Consider the following 21,868-nt stretch of genomic DNA (forward strand, 5'->3'; position numbering starts at 1 on the left):
GTCTGGTGGATGATTAATCATCAGTGAGTAAGACGAGGAAGGAGAGGGAGGGAGAGTACAAGAGAAATAGAAAGACAAGAACATGGGACATAGTTATATTTGTGATTATTGTGGACGATGCTTGACACTATTAGTGTGACAGAAAGATGCAATGACTGTTGAGATGATATATGAACCCTTAGAGCATGTCCTACCACGCACAGAGTTCCTCCGCAATAAGTGCAAAACTGCTGCAGCCAATCAGACAACATCTAATGAATTATATTTAACATAATAGGGCTATGTAGTGCAATGTGTGTGATCAACAAAATGTCAAGATTTACACAAGATGTCAGATTTACATCAAAGAAATAGCCTTTATCGCTTGTTGCTGCGTTTCTTTGCATCTGGTTTGGACTGTAAGAAGCTGAAGTTTTAAAGTGATGGATCTGCACAGGTGGCATCTCGTGTTCCTGATGAGGAAATACGTTTTTTTATGTGTGTGTGTGTGCGTACAGCAGGGGTGTGCTCAATCCTGTTCCTGGAGCTCTACCTAGGCTGCGTTTACACTTGGCATTAACATGCGACCTGTATCCGGATGTTGTCGTCCACATACACATTGAAAAGACCAGTGTAAACGCGCTTCTGACCGGAATGTTATCCGATCAGCGTGTCCAGGTTCGGAGGTAGTCGAGGACGCATTGTAATCGGATCTCAGTGTAATGTAAACGCAATCCAGCCATCGTGTCTGCATTCACAGGTGGACGTCACACAAAACCCCGCCAATTGTTATTATTCCCCCTCCTCTCTCCAGGAACTGCTGCATGTATAGCTGTGTGGTTTTGCGATACAGTCGAGTGCGAAGTACATTGCAAATATACTGTTGTGTTTGCTTTCGCACCCTAAAGTTGCAGAACCATTCATTTTCTGACTGTAAAGAATGCGCATTTTTCCCACCACAGCTGGCAATGTTCTCGGATACGTTTCTCTGTACCGTTTCCATTACGGAATCTATCCATATTATTAATACTTGCAGCCTCTTCATCCTCCTCATTTTGCGAGATGTGTAAAATGTACCCCGACTGAAAACTGTTTTTAAAAGAAAACCCACCACTTCAGGTCGACTTTGCACCGGAGCCATCCTTTTTTTTTCGCGGGAATGCGAGATCCGATCTGTTATCCAGATACAGAAGCCACTTGATGTGGACAGGTGTAAACGCACCGTGTCCTGATTGGCTTATGATCTGATCTGCTTGATCGGATCACGGTGATCACATGTTAACGGCAAGTGTAAACCTAACGCAGCATTAGGGGGCTTTCACACTGGCAGTTTAGTTCGGAACAGGGCACGGTTCGCATGAAAAATCGCTAATGTGAACGCTGTCATGAGACCCGGGTGCGCACTGGGGTACCGAACCCGAGACTACCTGGATGAGGTGGTCTGAGTTCGGTTGCTCCCGAACCGTGCCGCGGTTCGCGTGAATGTGAAAGCAGCACGGACTCGGGTGCGCACTTGTTCAGGAAGTAAAGTAACCTGCGCATGCGTTTTAGCTTATTGTAATGTATTCAGTTAAATAAAACACTTGTAAGGGATGATAGTGTTGATGATTTACCTTGGATACGAGCGAGAGTGAGCCTGCAGTGTATTCGTGCATTGCGCGTGAAATCAGGGCACCAAATTTGGAAATCCAGTGTCTCCTCAAAAGAGTCCGTTTGCAAGCAGCTGAAGTCCACCTTATGTGACACACGCATAGTAAACCTGTATTGTTCACTCAACTGCGCATAATAGCAGCGAATTAATAAAAAACCCCACAATATTGACCCGCGTTCTGTTTTCTATCATGCGCCGTGCACGTTTGCGATGACGTAATATAATATGCACGCAAACGCACCAAGGTTCGATAGAATCAAGTTGAGTGTGAAACGGACCGCAGCAAACGAGCCCAGTGTAAATGCACCCTTACTTCCAGAGTTCAGATCCAACCCTGATCCAACACACCTGCCTGTAATTATCAAGAGCTCCTGAGGAGCTTAATTAGCTGGTTGTGTTCGATCAGGGTTGATGGAGCTGAACTTTGCTGGAAGGTAGATCTCCAGGAACAGGATTGGGCACCCCTGCACTACAGGTTTTGAAGTAGACCAGACAATTGCAACCAAGTCTGCTTAAAAAGGTGGTCTGGGGTATTTTTTCTTTTTTCTTTTTAGAACAGATCGTACTAAATTCATTCTGTCAACTATAATTTGCATCTTTGTATAAATTTTTTGTACTAACATTTATTTCTTATGAGAAACTTCTTATGAGTCCTACCGTTTAGAAGTAATGTATCATCCAGCCACTTTTAGCATACTTTTCTTAGGTAACAATTTACAATAAGGTCCCAAATTTTAAAGGGCCAGCTGAAGTGCCTTGAAACGCACAGCATTATTCAATGTGTTGACGTAATTTCCACTGAAACAGACAGGTCGGGACATATCGAATAGCTCCTCCCCCTTTTAAAAAATAGCCAATAGCTTTTTGTTTATATCACAGCTCGGCTGTTGAGCTCGGTAAAGCCGCAGTTTCCTCCTATAGATAACTGTAAGGATTATATATTCATACTAAAAGCCAAAAGAACTGCAATTTTGATTGCACGGGGACTATTTACTAACAGTTTTATTAATCAAGCATGTATTAACGTTTGTTAATGTTTTGTTAACTGATCATTGTTAATTGTTCTCCCCAGACCCCACCCCACATTGAAATGAGTGGGGTATAGGGGTGGTTAATCTGTCTGATTTCCCGATTCGATTCGATTACGATTATTGAAGTCCCGATTCGATTACAGTCGATTTTCGATTATTAACGATTCTCGATTAGCGATTATTGATTTTCCATTTCACAACAGTAAATGAAAATAAACTACAAAGTGTTTGCAGTATTAAAAAAAGTCAGCTGCTGAATTACTTAACTCTTTTATTGAGTAACAACAACTCAAAGCACTTTCTGTGTCGTGTAGTTATAACTTCAGAATTATTTGTATGTAGCTTATGTTCTGTAGAACACAGAAATGAATACATCACATTGTGTTGTGACTCATCAAGTTGAACTAAACAATAACAAATAAATGAAAGGCTTATTTCCTTTAGGAAGTAGATCAGAACCAACATACTGTAGAAATTGGACAATTTTCTTCTAGAAAGACAAGGTGTTGTAGCAAGCAACGCTCGTTAGGCCGGAGACACACTGGCTGCGTGGCGTGAGCGTGGCGTTTCTGTTGCGTTTCAGCTGCGTCTTTGCACACCAGAAACGTGTCTGACGCGGCGCCGCTGCTGCTAGGTGACATAGAGGGACAGTCTACATTTGGGTTAGCGGTGTGTTAATCCTTACTACAACAATTTCAACTCTTGCCTCTTGCCTTTACGACAACAATTTCAACTGTTATCACACATCTTCCAAAATCCGAAAAATAGGGAAGTGGGCTGTCTGTTTAATTCAATAACATTTACAAATTTTGTGTAGCTTTAAAGATCCTATATTTAGCCTGATGGTGGACCGTCACTCAGAAGACACACTATGTTGTTATTGTAGCCTATTATCTTTATATCCTCCTGAGGCCCAGAACGTTTTTTTCAAAAGTTTTTCTTCTTCTTCATGTAATCACATTGTTAAGAGCATAAGAAACAAATGAAAAAAAAAAGATATATTTTATTCATATGTTATGCTATGACCTCTGTAGTGAACACCAGGACTCGATTGTTTAAAAAATAAAAATGACATAAATTTGTATATAGGCAAAAATAATGGAAATATTTGAAAATCGATTATTATTATTATTATTATTTGTTTAAATTACATTGATATCTGAATTTATATCAAAACCTAGACTTTCAAACATCAAAATGTAATTTATTAATATGTATTCGTGTACAAAATGACATATAAACATCGTTTCCTATTCTATTTTGCCTGGAAACGCTTCCAACACGCTTGCGTGTCGCGTGAAAAATAGGCGTCGGTTCTATTTCTAGCATGCACGCGTTTTCCGCGCGGCTCATGCAGGCAGTGTGCAAGCTCTAACCTGTTAACATGGGAGCCGAAATAAAAACGGACACACCACGCAGCTGAGACGCTCACGCCACGCAGCCAGTGTGTCTCCGGCACACCTGCTCTCACTCGCTCCCTCTGGCTGCCGTTACACGCGCTTGCTACTGGAACTGGGCGCGTTCGTGACGTTCAACTTCCGGTATAACATTTTTTACAAAATAAAATAATGCAAATTTTTTTTTTTATAATAAAAAATCGATTTTTGAAAATGTAATAATCGATTCATACTCGTCCATAAACATACTCGCGATTAATCAATAATCGATTTTTTTCACCACCCCTAGTGGGGTAATTATCAAATGTATACTTTTTTGAAGGGTTTTATTTATTTATTTATTTATTTATTTTACATTTGTATCAGATATTTGAGTAACCTGTAACCCAATACTTGCGTTTAAAAGTGTAATTCGGCAATTTCTCTAAATTATACAGACAAGGCCACAAAGGATCCATCTGTTTTATCCTTCATTGCAAGGAAAAATGAACTCATTTGGAGGCCGACACAGCTGTAGTGTTTCTTTACAAAGTGACATCGCCATCCTGACATGCATAATATATAGCCTTTTTAACCAGTTTCAAGGATCAGTGTAAATGGGGATCGTTTTGACTGTTATCGTCTGTATGCGAAAAACGCAAAAACGTTTCCGTTTTTAGTACACTGTTTTGTGCTGATTAAGTGAAATTAGGGTACGTTTACATGACAACACAAATAATGAAGTGGAAACACTATAACACATCCACAATGTGGAAAGCTCGTGCTCACACACACACCACCAACAACAACAACTCCCCACCCCCACCCATAGGAATCAATGGGTGACTTACCAAAAATGTTTTGCTTTCTGTTACATAATTTGTCAAAAAAGTCAGTTACAAAGCAGAAAACACACAACCCCAACTCCCTCCAAACCCACAAAATCACTCATAAGAAATGAAAGGGTGAGATGACATGTTGTTCTGTTACATAATTTGTCCAAAATAAGTCATGAATGAAAGAAATGGAGTGACACCACAACACATCCACGATGGCGAACAAATGCAAACACGCACATATACACACATATAACACACATAACGTGAGAGTAAAAACATAACAAAATTGATTGATTCACATTTGTAAAAAAAACAAAAAAAAAAACATTGTTACAAAATCACATTTCTCTGGGTCTGAGAGACCCCTAACATCCTGAGTGTACACCCTATTGCCATTGAATGATTTTGGGCTGTCTGTCAATCGTGGCGATTTCTGTACAGTGAAAGCGGTTCGAAGACGGCCGTTCTCATGGTCTTGCGACCAAAGATAGCCTGCGATAATTTTCTTAGTTTCAGAAATGTTAGCATCAACGCAACATGGCGCTAAAACTTAAACTTGTTTTACCTCAAGCTCCATTTGCAAAATTGGCATCCCAGGTCGTTCTCTTTTCTCTTTCTCTAGTAACACCTCTTCTTTTTTTCAGCTCACATAAAAACCATCATTTCCAAAAAGTGCGCTATTTTTATATATATTTTACCACTAGCGCATACTGAAGTTTTATTCTTGTACACTATAGCGTTGTAGCCTAGGATTCCATGTCATCGTCGTACAGTCTACATGCATGTCGTACCCAAGTTTATTAGATCCATGTCATACAGTGTGATTTGTAATGATCTTATAGGATTGCCGAAATCGCACAGTCTGTAGCAGGAATAAACGAACTGCGCATAAGGGTTAAGTGTGTGTTATTCAGTCACATTGACTTTAAATGGCTAGCCAGATATGACATTATCTGCAAAGGCTAAGGGTCGATAACACATTCCCTTGTAATCTTCACTTCACTCTGACAGTGAGACCTTGGCTACTCTATAATAACTTGTTATAACAGAAGTGAATGCTGACATTTTGCACTTTTAGCATATTCCCACTGACACACAATGGTGGGTAATGAATTTGCTCGAACATGGCCAGAATATTCTTGACACACTGTTAGATATACAGCATATTCCTGCTGAGATAAGTGAGCATTCTCTTTAGGTTGCTTTAGACAATTTTAAACTTGTTTTACATTTCTTTGGCAAGCTGTAAATTGAACAGCTTGTTTTTTTGTAAGAAGTGTCTGAACTCTGGAAAGTTAACCTTGCTGACACTAGACAGAATGCATGTTTCGTTGCTTTAGTTATAGCAAACGCACTAAAAGAAACACAGGTGGGATATTTTGAAATGTTTGAGATGATAATAACCTTTCAGTCTGTCTGATGTGGTTGAGGTTTTTTTTAGAAATGTGCTGAGTTTTCCAAGGCTAACAGCAGTGCCCTGCATAATTTAAGCACTAATAAGGCTCGCTCGCCCAGTGGAAGTGGTGTGAAGCAGTTGGACAGATGAGCTGCTAACATCATTAAACAATGATCTTGCCGCCTTTGAAGCTCTGCGTGAAAAATTAGCAATATTATTTTATCATCTACATTTTTGTTTATTCCATGCCCTCATAAGTTAAATTATAAAACGGATAGTTCCTCTCCTGGATGCTTGTGTCAATACAGCATTCCACGTGAAAAAACGTGATTTATTAATTGCTATGATACCAAATGCATATTTACCATTAGCTACTGTGTATATCACTTCACAGCGCCCATAAAAAAAAACCTTGTTATTATTTACCATGTAGATGCATGACACTTGATCACCTACAAATTTAAGTTTTACTTTTACATTTTTGCATCTAAAAGATGTCTTTTCCAAAGTTGCTTTCAAAAATGATAGAAATTTGTCTTTTATCACTATTTTTGCTTTAAAAAAATATATGTATGACTTATTTAGAAAATGCTATAATGTAGACACCCTTTAGTACAAATCTCATACTTAATATGAATATGTGAATACTGTATATTAATCAATATTTGCATATTTAGGGTTGGTGATGCAAAGAATTTTTACACTTTTATTTTTGCATGTATTTTATAAGGAGATGTTGCGTTATTGATGCAATTTAAGCATCAATTAAGCTATTTCAGCCCTCTTTTATGAATATTGCAATATATTAAGCAATATTTGCATATTTATGATTGGTGATGCAAATAATTTTGACATGCCAGTGTTTTAAATGCATGTATTATATGCAATAAATTGTAACAGGAGATGTTACAATTTATTGATGCCATTTAATATACATCCCAAATTGGTCAGTGGCTATTGTAGATATATTCATACAGTGCAATCTATCTCCATGAAAGTGAAGATAGACAGATGGACAGGCAGATAGATGGATGGATGGATAGACGGACAGATGAGAAATATTAGATGGATGGATGGAAAGACGTATAAAAAGCTAATATTAGGTAGGCCTATTTATACAGACAATTTCCATGACATCCAAGGAAACAATCTTTTCATCTGATTAGTCATTCCACAATGTTTTATTTATTAGCAGCTTGTGAAATTAGTTTGTCAAATCAGCTCATGTTACTCTTTTACACAATAAAGCTTAGTGCGCAGCTTGTGTTAATACAGCTGTATTATGAGAAGGATGAGACGTAGACAAAGCAGTTTCCCCTGCAGTGCCTGTTATCAAGCGAGGTGCAGCAGTGATGGTGTGCTCTGCTGGTCTGTGAATGTTACGTGAGTGTATCGAGTGCTTGTTTCTGAAGTGCTCCTGTGTGGGTAAGTGGTCTCTCCAAGTGTCGATGATGTTGCCGATTATTCCACCCCGCTCGAACACGTGGTTGTGTGTGTGTGTGTGTCAGTCGTTGCTCGGGGCGACGCTGTCATGTACACAGAATCCTCAGTTGAAGTTTCCTTTTTTAATTTTACACCATATCTTTCACAATGCCTTCCTGTCACGGTGTACGTTTGTATATATGTGAGGGTGTATCATATCCGCTTGTCCTCACTTTTCACTTGTGACAAGATTGTTCTTCTCATCCGTTTTACTTCAGATGTCTTACATGCGCAAAATTGAGTGTGCTGTTTTCCGTGCCAGCCAAGTGTAGCGTGGTGGCTTTGAAATACCAATCGTGTTGTGTAGCCAGAGACATATTTGTCTTCTGAGGAGAATCAAATCGATTGAGTAGAAGGACGCCCACTATTCTTCCAGGGGACAGTGAACATAATGGGCCAAGGCTGATATTGAAGTTTGCATTCATATCATCAGAAACCACCACAATTATGCGAGTGATGTGGTGTCGAAGCCGTCGGCCTGTGAACTGGGTCTTCATAAGGAATATAATGGTTGCTAGATTGATTTCCATTGGATTAAAGATGTCAACTTCTGATACATTTGTACATGAAGCAAATTACAGTCATCTTTTGAATGGAAAGTCAATGAGAGCATTTTATTCTCTCTGAAAATCAAAGCTCAATTAAACTTTCCTTAATAATGCTGATTATCCCTTTGACACTTTGAGTATAATTCCTCCCCCCCCCCCCCCCCCCCCCCCCTAACCTGCTGGTTGTTAAAATAGCTTTATAAGAATAAATAATTTTGCAAAGAAAGTTAATTGGTGTCAAATATCATTTGTCTTCACTCAGATTCCTAGTTTTCTAGACTCAATGTCAAACATAAAAACGAGACCTAAAAGTCAGTTTTTGCTTAGTGACCTGATAAGGATGGTTACATGTCTGTGTTGATAGCCAAAACATTATTTTAAAGAAATTTAATATTCTTTTGTTTAATATGTATTATTATGCTTTTTATATGACTTATTTAGAAAATGCTATGTTTGATCTCCTTTTACCACAACTCCCATGCTTATATGAATATGTCAGTATATTAATCAATATTTGCATATTTATGATAGGTGATACAAATAAGTTTGACAAATAAAACATTGTTTTATTTGAATGCATTTTAGTAGATGTTACATTATTAATGTCCTTTAATATTCTTTTCAAGAAGTAAAACCCTGGTTTCGCTTGGTTGCCTAATTTTTTTTTTAAATGTCAGTGTTGATAACCTAAACGTTCTTTTGAATTGTTCTTGGAGAGTGTTGTGGGAATTGTTCCTGTAATAGGTGTACAGGGAGTCATTTTGGATAATAGTGTTTGCTAATAAACAAGTTGCTAATAAGGTGTAATGTTTGTTCCTCCACAGCCGCAAACCCATGGAAGTGTTTCCCCCACTAAGACTGTACAGAATGGAAGTCCCTCCAAATGTCCCAGATTCATGAAAGTGAAGAATTGGGAAACTGGAGGTTTATACAATGATACTCTACATCACAGCTCCAGCACGGTATGTTTGATGTTGACCTCAAAGCTTTAAGGAAGGCCTTGTACCTGTATATGATCTATTTGCCATTTAATTGAGAATATAAAGAGATATCATTTCAGACATCCCACCTCTCTCAGAAGTTCTGGGAGTCTCCCGCATATTGATAGCGGCTCCCTGATGCCCGCAAATTATATACAATATCCCGAAAATCGAGTGAGCTTAAGAGAAGCTCTTTATTTCCGCTCTTTATTAAGATTTGTTTTGGTGATCCGATCACAAGTAGTCAACCAAGACGCATTGCTGTTTACATCAGGTACTATCACACGTTTCAAATTTTCAAAAGTAATAAAATAATAGGAAAGCACATTCACATGCGCTCAACAGTGCGCGATACATGGCTTCAACACTGAAAAATACTCATCGCTTAGTGACAGGATAACATTGTATTCACTCTTTACCATTTACTTGATAAACAGGCAACTTACATTTGTTTACTGACGCTCACATTTGCACACACAGTCCTGCTGAGTCTCTACTGATGATGACTGATGGAACATGCGCAAGGAACGTGGCCTTTTCTAACAAAAACTATATTTGATTAGGAAAAATATGAAATGGATCGATAGGTACACAATGGTTCTAGCTACAGTTGAACTCTTTTCCTGTAGTCTCTGTAACCAGAAAGGGACCTTAATACATTTTCTGTGATCAATAGGCCTATTTCATTGCTTATTCAGGTGTTTCCAAAGTGATCTAACAACAAGACATATCAGGAATGGTTCAGTGTGAGAGGTTCATGCAGCGTTTACATTGTGTTGGAATTACCGTAATTACAAAAATGACAACTCTGAGATTTAAGACACAGACACGAGAAGGAACTGTATCTATGGCAACACTCATAACACTAAAATGGATCCAAGTGTGCCTTTGTTAGTATTGAGTGAAAAATACTTTAGCACTTACCTTAATTCACCTCTTGCAAAATATTAAAATGCCAGAGGTTGAAAATCAAACAGAGGTTGCCAACAAAGTAGCTTTAGCTGCTGCCATCTTGGTTGTTTTTACATGTCACAACACTAGTGTGAGAACTCGGATTATTTATAAAAATGAATTCAACAAAAATATAAGCCATTTTTAAAGTCGGAAACTCATAATTATGGTAATTCGGACATGACGTGGAATTAGAGCTGACTTTTGCTATTTGCATTTGCTTGCAATTTAGCTACTCCTATAGAATCCTCCAAATGTTGTGAACAAACTGAGGTTTAAAATTAGCTTTTGCCTTCCACTGTAGACATAAGTCTGTACGACAACATGTTTGCAGAACTCTCAACATCTCTCTAAATCTGAATCATCCTTCCAAGAGGGGGTTATGAAGTTCTGCGCACTTTCATGAGAGGATGGCTTTGCATGCTAATTGATGCTAATTACAGATGGTATGATTTATAATATATCACATTCTGAAGGATTTTTGGGTTGAATCTCCAACTCTACAGAATGTGACAGCTGCAAGACTGCATTCACAGTCCCTTATGGTGGGTGAATGCGAAGAAACTAATGAAAGTCTTATTTTATTTTATGATAAGCGGCATCAGTATAAATGCTTGTTTGGTTAGTCACACAGGTGTCCCAGTACATGCCACTTGATACAATAAATTGGTAAGATATTCTGCGTTGGTGCAAGTAATGGTCGTGGTACCCTGAGTTAGTTTAGACACAGCATAAGGGAGGGGAGAAATGTAATTAATAGAAGAAATTGAAACATTCAATATGGTGGTTGGGGGACGATGTAGGATGATACAGCAGAAAACAGTACATTTGACATACTATTGCAGTTTTTTTTACTTCAAAATGTCAATTCAATTTGTTACTTACCATTTCTTTGTAAATGTTATAGCAATTTCTGAGTGAAATTTGTGTATACACTAATTTTTTTAAAGGGTCCATTATGCTTTTCCAACTTTAGTTAGTCTGTAATGATGTTTTTTGAGCATAAAAAAAGATCTGCAAGGTTACAAAGCTCAAAGTCGGATCCACTCCAAAGGGAGAATTCACTTTCCAAGAACTACAACAAATGGCTCGTTTGGACTACAATGTTTTTTTTCCGGATCATTTAAATAATCTCCACCCAAGGAAATCGCAAAAAAAGTCGGCGAGGCCTGGTTGTTTACAATTAATTCGTTACATTTATATAGCTCTTTTCATAGAAGATGAAGAGTGTCGTCGCTGTTTATTATCCAAAGGTGGACAAACTTAAAGGATTAGTTCACTTTAAAAAAAACTTTTGCTGATAATTTACTCACCCCCATGTCATCCAAGATGTCCATGTCTTTCTTTCTTCAGTCGAAAAGAAATTAAGGTTTTTGATGAAAACATTCCAGGATTTTTCTCCATATAATGGACTTCAATGGTAGCCAAACGGTTCAAGGTCCAAATGACCGTTTCATTGCAGCTTCAAAGGGCTTTAAACGATACCAGACTATGAATAAGGGTCTTATCTAGCGAAACGATCGATCATAAAAAAAAAAAAAAAAAAAAAAGTTTAAGTTTTATAAGTACAAATGCTCGCCTTGCTATGTTCTGTGATTCGCGTTCGTGAATCTCCTGTTCGAACTCGTTCATCAAAATGAACGAATCTTTTTTTCCCGAGTCATTTCGTTCATTTCGTTGGTTTATATAGCTCTTTTCATATAAGATGAAGAGTGTTGTCGCTGTTTATTATCCAAAGGTGGACAAACTTAAGAGTGGTTAAATTATTTTTAACACTGTTCCTGATCATTATAACCCCAATGTTTGTCTGTGCGCTGCACATTTTACGGAGAACAGCTTCCAGAACGAGTACAATACAGGCTGCACACTAAAGCTTCTCCTGAAAAGAAGTGTTCACATTTGTTGTTTATGGATCACAGCTTGTAAGTATGTCTTATTACTTGTAGTTGTGTTTTCCATTAACAGTTTTATGTAGTTGCTAGAATGTAAGCCAAGGGCAAAGCTTTGCCTCCGCTCACCTGCTAACTAACATTACAGTATAGATGTAGTGTTTACTGTAGCTTTTGTAAGACGGTTCACCGCCCCTTAGGAAAAATTGTCCATGATTTTGTGATCGATTAATGTTTGTATTACCATTGTTTTCTGACAAATGATTAAAGCTGCAGTCCGTAACTTTTCTGGGTTAAAAATTATTCAAATAAATTTGAGCAATTACATAACCAGCCAGTGTTCAAAACTATCTGCTTGCCTTAGCTCGATTCAAAGCGGTAAGCTTGTAATAATGTTTTTAATTCCAGTGGTACTGGTGGATTTCCACGGGAGATTCGAGCATGTCTTTGCATCATTACGTCACATCTGTACACATAAAGGAGTCTCGGCTATGTTGCGTGTGAGGATGTTGGAGGTGGAGATTTATAGCCTTTTCTCACAGCACTTGATATAAACTTATCAACTGGAGATTCAACCGTTGTAAAACTTCGGACTTCGGAGTGGCTGCAGAAAAAAAGAGACTGCAACCGGGCCCATGCGAAAACAAGGATAAATATCGGAAAGGCATTAAATGTAGTCGCACAATGCTGACGTTGTTAACATTAACAATTTGAGAACAAAGTATAATTTGCACGGTTTGATGTGATATGATAAGCGATCGTTAAATTTAATCAGCGTGATTTACTTCAATGCTTAGTTGGTCAGAACAAAATTGAATGTTACTTGTTCAGATTACATTTTCCAGTGAAAATTCTTATGTTGGTCATACTTTCAAAAAGTATAATCTGTGATTCTGAATGCCAGTATCCACACCGGCGCGGCGACTCACAGCCGCACATTCTCCTCAAAACATTGGATTCATCCGCGCTGTCCCGGGCCGAGGCACAACCCACGTGAAGTTGATAATCCCGCGAATAACTGCAATTGCAGATTTTGAACCGAGATGGTGAAAAACTACGAACTGCAGCTTTAAATGGTGGATAACATTGCGGATCTATAAGAAAATTACAAAAAAACCACTCTGAAATGTCCTGTGAAATCCGTTTTGGCAAAGTCTGTGCTTAAAATCCATTCTGTATTCATGATCCTCTTGTTCGTTAACATTGTTGGGGTCTGAATCGGGCTTGAATTGGTTTGAAATTGACGCAATCCTTAATTATTTACACCAGAGCAGAACTCACAGTTATGGAGGGGAGGGATATTTCTCGAACACGCGCTAAGCGCTGCCAATCACATGCATATTTCATATTTCGGAAGGAGAGGCTTCATCGTAACAGGAACTAAACGGCACAATGAAGCATGAAACATATTCTTATACAACCCAAAAACAATATCAAGACTTCGTAAAAGGGCATAATAGGACCCCTTTAATGAACCTTCTATTGTGGTTAGTGAACCATTTTACATCATTTTTCATTTCAGCGCTGTACAGTATTTCAATAATATTAAGGATTGATCTTATTGTGCATTCACGTAAAACTAATAACTCGCCCTTTGTGGTTTGCTTTATGCACATTCATTCATATTTGGTAGACACCATGCATTTTGTTCTTGTTCTTTGTTTGTTTTGGTTGAACTACAAATTTTTGTTTATGACGTGAGCTCTACAGTAACTATGAGGGTGTTACCAAGTTGGCCACCTTGTGAACTGACTTGCTTTAAAGGGACTATTAAGTTATTTTGGGCTGGTTACTCTGAAACTGTTGAACGTTATGGGTCAATGGTTTAAATGCTTCACCAGACTGAAAGGGCAATATGTGACATAAAAATAAGTCAGTCCTTAATTAAACAGCACTAGCTTGGACAGGCTTGTTGTTATTTTTCAGCTCTGTCTTTCCACCCCTAATCCAGTGAACATATTAGCAGCTACAGAAAGTGACAGTGCACTTCTTATTATAGTGACCATATGAGTATTTTCCCCAAGGCAATGAGCGACTTCCGTTTGTCTCTTTGCTTCTTATCAAGCTCTGATGAAGCCTGCCACTTATCACTTAGAAATATGTTTTTCATACATTTTCAACTAACATACTCCTGAAACGCATGTACAATAAATGCTGTAGCTCTGTCTTTGTTTCACATGCCCAATATTTGATTAGAATATGATGCATATTCACTGCCTTAAAAGGGTCCTATTGCACGATTGCTACGTTTTGCAGCATGTGCGCGACACATAACATTCGCCTTTTTTCATTTCTCTAACCATTTTAACAAGTTGCAATGTTCGTACTGAATGTGTTAGAAGCAACATGGGAAAACGTGCCCCTTACGACAATTTTGCAAAACTCCAAAAATGTACCTATTTTCACTACCAGATTATAAATTAAGATTTATTTTGTATATTAGAGTCATGAAACTCTAGAGGGCGCAGGCTGATAGGTCCTTTACATGCAATCACATCATTAACACACCCTGCTTACCTATGCAGCCAATGAGATTGCTTGCCCAACATTTAAAAATAGTCTGGTTCATTGTTTGCTATAAACTAATCCTAATCCGTTCCTCTGAACCCCTCCACCTCCCCTAGCTCCACCTGCCTACATCTGCTATAGGATTTATGTATGTCTATTTATGCAGCAGCAGCAGCATATCTTACATGCTCACAGCAGCTTGTCTGTCTATCTATGGTAGAAAGTCTACACTCGCTCAGCAGCAGCATATCAGATCTAGTCCACTAAGACCAAATTTATTGCCATATTCATTAACATGTTAAAACTATTTCGAGAGTTTTCGTAATTGAAATATATACACGGATGCATTATTAATTCTTTTTTTTTAAATAAAGGCAGCAACCTAAAACTGTTAGAAAAAACAAGCTGTGTGTGTAAATCTAAATAATACCATTTGGATGTAAATTTGCTGCCCCTTATGTAACTTAAATTTCATGACATTTTGTTATTTATGGTGGTAATTAAAGGAAGTACTCAATGTGCTCACCCAGACATCACCTTATTTTCTGTATAGAGCTGCGCTTCTGTTGCAGAAAAGGCATCTCAACTTCTGCCTGCTGTTGCAGTTAAACTCCTATGGACACAATATGTGTGAGACGGGCACAATACAATTTGTAGCACATTTCTATGAGTGATGTAGCATGTTTGAATTTGCACACTCAGTTTTCTTATTATACTAGTTGCTTTTTATTAGCAGGTTCCGATCTGCACCGAGCGTGTTTGTATAGGCTCTATTATGATGCCAAACCAGCACAGTCGCAAACCAGATGAAGTCCGAAGAAAAGACGAATTGCTACCACTTGCAACAGATTTCATTGACCAGTACTTCACATCAATCAAAAGGTAGGAGAACAACTTAAATTTAAGACATACAAATATGTAAATATACACATATGCTCTCTCTCTCTCTCTCTCTCTCTCTCTCTCTCTCTCTCTCTCTCTCTCTCTCTCTCTCTCTCTCTCTCTCTCTCTCTCTCTCTCTCTCTCTCTCTCTCTCTATATATATATATATATATATATATATATATATATATATATATATATATATATATATATATATATATATATATATATATATTATTTTCTTTGCTTTAAAATTGCCATTGAAGTAAGAACTTATTTCAAGATATACTATCCGCAAAAAAATATCTCTACTATATCTCAAGATATACTATCCGCAAACAAATATCTCTACTATATCTCATATACTGTACATCTTGTTTTAGGGATTTTTTTTTTTAAGAAAAAAAACTGATATATATATATATATATATATTTTTTATACAACATAACTTTTGTTGTTAATTGTAAATATTTTCTTATAAATGCACCTCTAATTGTTTGGGTTTTGTCTGAACAGATGCGGCTCAAAGGCTCATGTTGATCGGCTAGAAGAGGTCAAAAAAGAGATTGAAACTTCTGGAACATATCAGTTGAAAGACACAGAGCTAATCTATGGGGCCAAACACGCATGGAGAAATGCAGCTCGCTGTGTGGGACGGATCCAGTGGTCCAAATTACAGGTATTGAGCTAGTTTTTATTTCTCGTCCTAGATCCTTGGATGGTTCTCGAACAACATTACTATCAAACAACCATTGACCAAACCCAGTCCCTAATCTTAACCTGAAAATGGTCATTTATTTTCCAGAAGCATGCCATACTTAAGTAAATTACATTAAATGTAAATCTAACTATGTTTAATCTCTATCTCCAGATTAGTCGAATATCAAATGTATTTCCACAAATGCAATATACCATTCCCTTCATCTCATCTAGAGCTATAACAATGTGATAGCTATTGAAATGCAGTGATGATAGAAATAAAAAGTGTCCTAAAAAGTAAATACATTTCTTCCCCGAGGTGTTCGACGCTCGAGACTGCACAACCGCTCACGGAATGTTTAATTACATCTGCAACCACATCAAATATGCCACCAACAAAGGGAACCTCAGGTAAGTGTGGTCGTTTTTCACCAGCTCCTTTCTCTTCCTGTTTTTTTTCTGCATCTCCTTTTCTCTGCGATTTGCCTCCTTCCCTGTCAAAGTGTGTGTTCCCATTCTCTCTTTGTCACCTTGTTCCACAGCCCTCAGTACAGCACCTGCCACAGCATTGCCTAGCGCTGGCTCCGCTGCCACGTTACAAAGCTAATCATACACGACACTTACTCTCTGTTCTGTTTAATTAGCGTCAGTCTAACAGAATGATTAGAGCCCGGGAGAGTGAGAGAGAGGGGCGAGGAAAATGGAAAATTAAAACAAGAAGAGAGGAAACGCTGTTATACAGGCAAAAGCCCCCACGCTTGCTTCTTACATCATCAAGACCTGCCAGAATAAACGTCAGAGGTCTCCTACACTCTTTTTCTGCACATAAACAAATCAAGGCACATTTCTCTGTTAGCAAGAAAAGCTTCTCTGCGCTTTTGCAAACAGGCTGGTGACCCAAATTTCCTCCAGAGTCGTATTTCGAGAGTGACGGAACTTGTTATTTAGATTAGTTGGACTGACACTTTGCGCTCTTAGCATACTGTTGAAGTCAGTAAACAAGTAAAGGCACCTCAACACTGTTGGAGCCCCAAAGTGACGTCAATGCCATGTATTTTCAGCAGTGAAACACGTTTCTGTTTGCATATGGAACAGATTGGGTAGTTTGATTTCAAAAGCACTTAAAACGATAAACTCTACTATATAATTACTATTATCGGGATGGTAATGGCTAAGATTAGCAAACCAGTCAAGGTTGTTTTTCAGCAGGGTAAAGCTGATTTATACATTATCCTGCTAATATAGCTAACTATATAGTACAGTTAAATGTTTTGGTCTTAGTTAGTCTTCAGGATGGTCTTCCAACCTGGCAAAGCTTTTTTCGCTGGGTTGTCAGCTAGTTTCCTAGCCCAAAACTCTGTTAGCTAGGAAGCAAGCTTGCTTTTTGTTTTTCAGTTCTATATATCTGAAAAACAGTATTTATTAGCATTCCTGTTTATCTCAATGGCAGCATTTTGATGGATTTTTTTTTTAAAATGTCCATCCTAAAAAAATTATTTCACTTTTTAAAAGAGTAAAAAAATAAATAATACTCCAATATATTTTCCAGAAGAGAATTACTGTAAAATTCTTTGTTGTGAAGCGCATTAGTATGACCTCAAAGCTAACAGCATATTTAAAGTTGGATATGTAGTACATCCAATGTTGTCCGAATACATACAGTATACTCATGTAAAGCTATTTACTTTATAGCAAATCTCGTCTGCATGATTTGTTTCTACTGTCATAAAATTTCAACTATATTATTGCATGCCGTTTTATATAAAGTTGGATATATAAGCATATCCAACTTTACCCACAAGAAACTCCTCCGGTTCTATTTGCCTAAACCTCACTCCCATCTGGGTCACGGCACCAATTAAACCCCTCAGGTTCTACTCGCCCTGCTCCGAGCAGGTTTCAAACTAGCGTTTCTGTCATGGGAGGCGGGCACGCTAACAGGGGCGCTTAAGACTGCATCCTCTAGTGTCTGTCGCTAGTGGGCCTCTTAAGAGCAGGGGAGTGAGGTTTGCCCAGACAGCTCTTACTAGCTTGCCTCCGTTACACACATTCAAACAAACAAATTTAGGATAAAAAATTTACCCTCGTATATACATACACAAAATGTCACCTATATTAATGCCCTGCTCTAATTTGCTAAATGCAACCATAAGGCATGAAAACATTAAGATGTTATAAACATTGACATATCTGTACATTTTAATGGAGTCTGTAAAACTGCCTGAATTAGAGGATTAGAACTGTAAATCCACCAGAGGGATCTCAGCATTACCCCAATGCTCTATTGTCTCTGATGTGTAGATCGGCTATTACCATCTTCCCCCAGAGGACAGACGTGAATCATGACTTCCGGGTGTGGAACAACCAGTTGATCCGGTACGCAGGCTACAAGCAGCCTGATGGATCAATTCTTGGAGATCCAGCTTCCGTGGAGCTTACAGAGGTGAGATGGAAAGCTATACTACAATAGCTTTGATTGTCACAGGCATCACAAAAGCATCCTACTGACATATTGATTGAAGCATGTTACCAGTACAAACAAGAATAACGAGTCAAACTGATTCATACAAGTCTTTTTTTTTGTGGCATCATGGGTATTTCTTATCATTATTGGGATTTATTCGATTTATTTATTTATTATTAATTGTATTTGAGTTGTTTTATGGCGGTCCAATCTGTATTTTGGAACATTTGGAGCTAAACAAATTATTAGCTGGTCCAAGATGGTCATTAGCTGGGTAAACAACCAATATGTTCCAAAAACCAGCTTGACTACCTTAGGACCGACTAATATCTGGTTTGTAGCTGGTTCAAGATGGTCTACCTGCCAATGACCACAGTTGACAGTTTTAATCTTGGATTTTCCAGCAGGAATTCATCTTGTTACTCTGTCAGATGGTCCAAAAGAAGTTCTGTTCTTATTTGTTTTTGACTTGCAGATCTGTATACAGCAAGGATGGAAAGCTCCAAAAAGCCGGTTTGATGTTTTGCCCCTTCTTCTCCAAGCCAGTGGGAATGATCCTGAGCTTTTTGAGATTCCTGATGATCTTGTACTTGAGGTTCCCATCTTACATCCAAAGTAAGAAGAACTAAACATATTGTAGAGTTTTTTGGGGGGGGTCAGTCTGTTTTATGATCATCAAACACATGTAGGAACATCGTTGTGTAGGAAAACATTGTTGAAGCACTTCAGTGCTTAAAACGCTTTGCACCTAACATGTCCATAAACCCAGAATATGATAATGTGTCATACAGCACATACCAAAGGGAAATCACAAATCAGAAAGGCTGTAATGTGCAGAGCTTCAGGATGCATAGCAACAGAGAACTCAAGCTGAGAGAGTGCCTCTTATGCACGTACATTCAGGAACGTGGGCTAATTTGGCATAAAACTTGCCCTTTTTCCAGATCTTGCCTCAGTTTGATTGTTTAATGATGTCAGTTTGACACTGATGTGTGTCAGAGATGATCAGATACTTGGGTCTTGAGATACTCTATATGACATAGTTCTAGATCTCATAAGTCATGCAGATGAAGTTAAACTTTGCATCAAAAAGTTCTAGATCTCATAAGTCATGCAGATGAAGTTAAACTTTGCATCAAAAACTTAAAAATAAAAGTTCTTTATTGGCATTTATGGTTTAATGAAGAACCTTTAACATCAATGGAACCTTTTCATTGTGGAAAAAGGTTCTTAATAGAATTTTCTTCACTCTATAAAAATGATTCTTTTAAGAACTGATCACTGCAAGGTCCTTCATGGAATCAAAAAGTGGGTTTAAGGCATTGCTGCAGAAAAAAACAACCCTTTAGAACCTTTATTTTTAAGAGTGAAGGGTAAAAGTGGATAATGCAATTAAATTGAATGAAAATTATGAACAATAACAATAAAATAAGTCAGTTAAAGGAGAACTCCGGGCAATTTTTAAGTTAATCTCGATCGTTACACCTTTGTGAGGACTTGTCTATAGAAAAAAAAAAACGAACCGGATCGGTGCTTGCAACACGGAGCTGTTCCCGCAAATGCCCAGAGCTCCCAATCAGCTAAAACGGCAGTTATGGGGGCATAAACAAAAAGTACCTCTTAACCCTTTGTGCCTCTTAACAGACACAAAATGCAATTAAAATGTCTGTCCAACATGAACAGGGGCCTTACATGTGAACAAGATGCGTTTAGCAACTTAGCCATTGTTTAAATTCACCCAAATAGTGTTTTAGACGGCAAGCTGTAGTCTCGCGCTGAAGTCCCGTGGGAACTCAGTTGTAGCCGGAAAAGATAAACAGTGTCCAGGTGGGAGGAGCGCGAAGAGCATGATCGGAGTTGCTTACAAGTGAAGAAGCTTGTAGTAACGCAACTATGGAGAATATAATTCAAGTCATAGAAGCTAGTGAAATAATTAAAGTTTTGCAAATAAGTCTACAAAAACATTACTGCACAATCTCTCCTCAAGCCGTGTGCCCAAATGGAAGGATAAATAAAGTTTACATTACCTCCACAGTGTTTGCACCCGTCTTTGTCCACGGAATGGCTTTTTTCTTCAACCGGCCCCGCTATGTTCTGTCTGTGTAGTCATCCTTGTCAAAGTGTTCGCTGCAAATGCGGTAATCTTTAGCGCGTAGTACTTGTATGGGAGTTTGCACATCAAGTTGAAGTACAACTAGCCACAACTGCAGAATCTCGAGGTCATGGAAAGGAAGACGATGAAAATGTAAGTTTTTATATTTTCGCATTCTGTATCTACAATTCGGAAAGGCACAAACACGAAGCATTTCTTCTTCACTTGTAAGCAACTCCGATCATCACTCTTCACACACTACGCTCCTCCCACCTGGACACTGTTTACTTTTCCGGCTACAACTGAGTTCCCACGGGACTTCAGCGCGAGACTACAGCTTGCCGTCAAAAACACTATTTAGGTGAATTTAAACAATGGTTAAGTTGCTAAGCGCATCTTGTTCACATGTAAGGCCCCTGTTCATGTTGGACAGACATTTTAATTGCATTTTGTGTCTGTTAAGAGGTACAAAGACACTCTTTATGTAAATCCCCCCATAACTGCCGTTTTAGCTGAGTGGGAGCTCTGGGCATTTGCGGGAACAGCTCCGTGTTGCAAGCACCGATCCGGTTCGTTTTTTTTCTATAGACCGTACTCACAAAGGTGTAACGATCAAAATTAACTTAAAAATTTCCCGGAGTTCTCCTTTAAATGCTCTAGTGACTAAGTAAAACAAAATGTTCCTTTCTGCTTATACACTGCCCACTTGCGAAATAAACCACTTGGTCATTTTCACTTACGCTAGAAAAGTCATGTCAGCAACACATATTGTGATTTGGACATTCTTTAGGAGTAAACCTTGAATTTTGTGTTGAAGTTCGGTTAAAATATGCTTGTTTTATACCTGCAATGTTCCTGTGATTTAAAATGTGTGGGAGGTAAAAGTCAAATGCACACAAATCAAACATTCTTAGGAAATCTGAAGCACTGGTAGAAATACTACCATTATGAGACAGTTAGAACTTTTCAGCACTCGACGTTTGCATTGATATAATGCCCATTATTAACAGTTTTCCCCAAAACGCTCAAAGAATTGACCAGCCAAACAAACATATCTAAATGGAGGAGATGCATTTGCATATGGTTTCGTTTGTGGGAAA

The 21,868-nt window shown here is 38.2% G+C and overlaps 1 protein-coding gene across 4 annotated transcripts in view; it reads left to right on the forward strand.

The window, feature by feature from the left end:
* Positions 1-21,868, forward strand: part of nos1 (nitric oxide synthase 1 (neuronal)) — a 68,659-nt gene that overhangs the window by 11,775 nt on the left and 35,016 nt on the right. For 2 of the 4 annotated variants that reach the window (XM_056254742.1, XM_056254744.1), the window contains exons 4-9: positions 9,127-9,264; positions 15,364-15,512; positions 16,030-16,192; positions 16,532-16,623; positions 18,514-18,655; positions 19,152-19,291. In XM_056254742.1, coding sequence (XP_056110717.1) covers positions 9,127-9,264; positions 15,364-15,512; positions 16,030-16,192; positions 16,532-16,623; positions 18,514-18,655; positions 19,152-19,291 — 824 coding nt within the window. The remainder of the gene's footprint in view (positions 1-9,126; positions 9,265-15,363; positions 15,513-16,029; positions 16,193-16,531; positions 16,624-18,513; positions 18,656-19,151; positions 19,292-21,868) is intronic. The other 2 variants (XM_056254743.1, XM_056254745.1) reach the window with 1 other exon arrangement.

Source organism: Rhinichthys klamathensis, unplaced genomic scaffold (assembly GCF_029890125.1).
Source record: "Rhinichthys klamathensis goyatoka isolate OS25496 unplaced genomic scaffold, OSU_Roscu_1.1 h1tg000114l_1, whole genome shotgun sequence".
NCBI classification, from domain to species: Eukaryota; Metazoa; Chordata; class Actinopteri; order Cypriniformes; family Leuciscidae; genus Rhinichthys; species Rhinichthys klamathensis.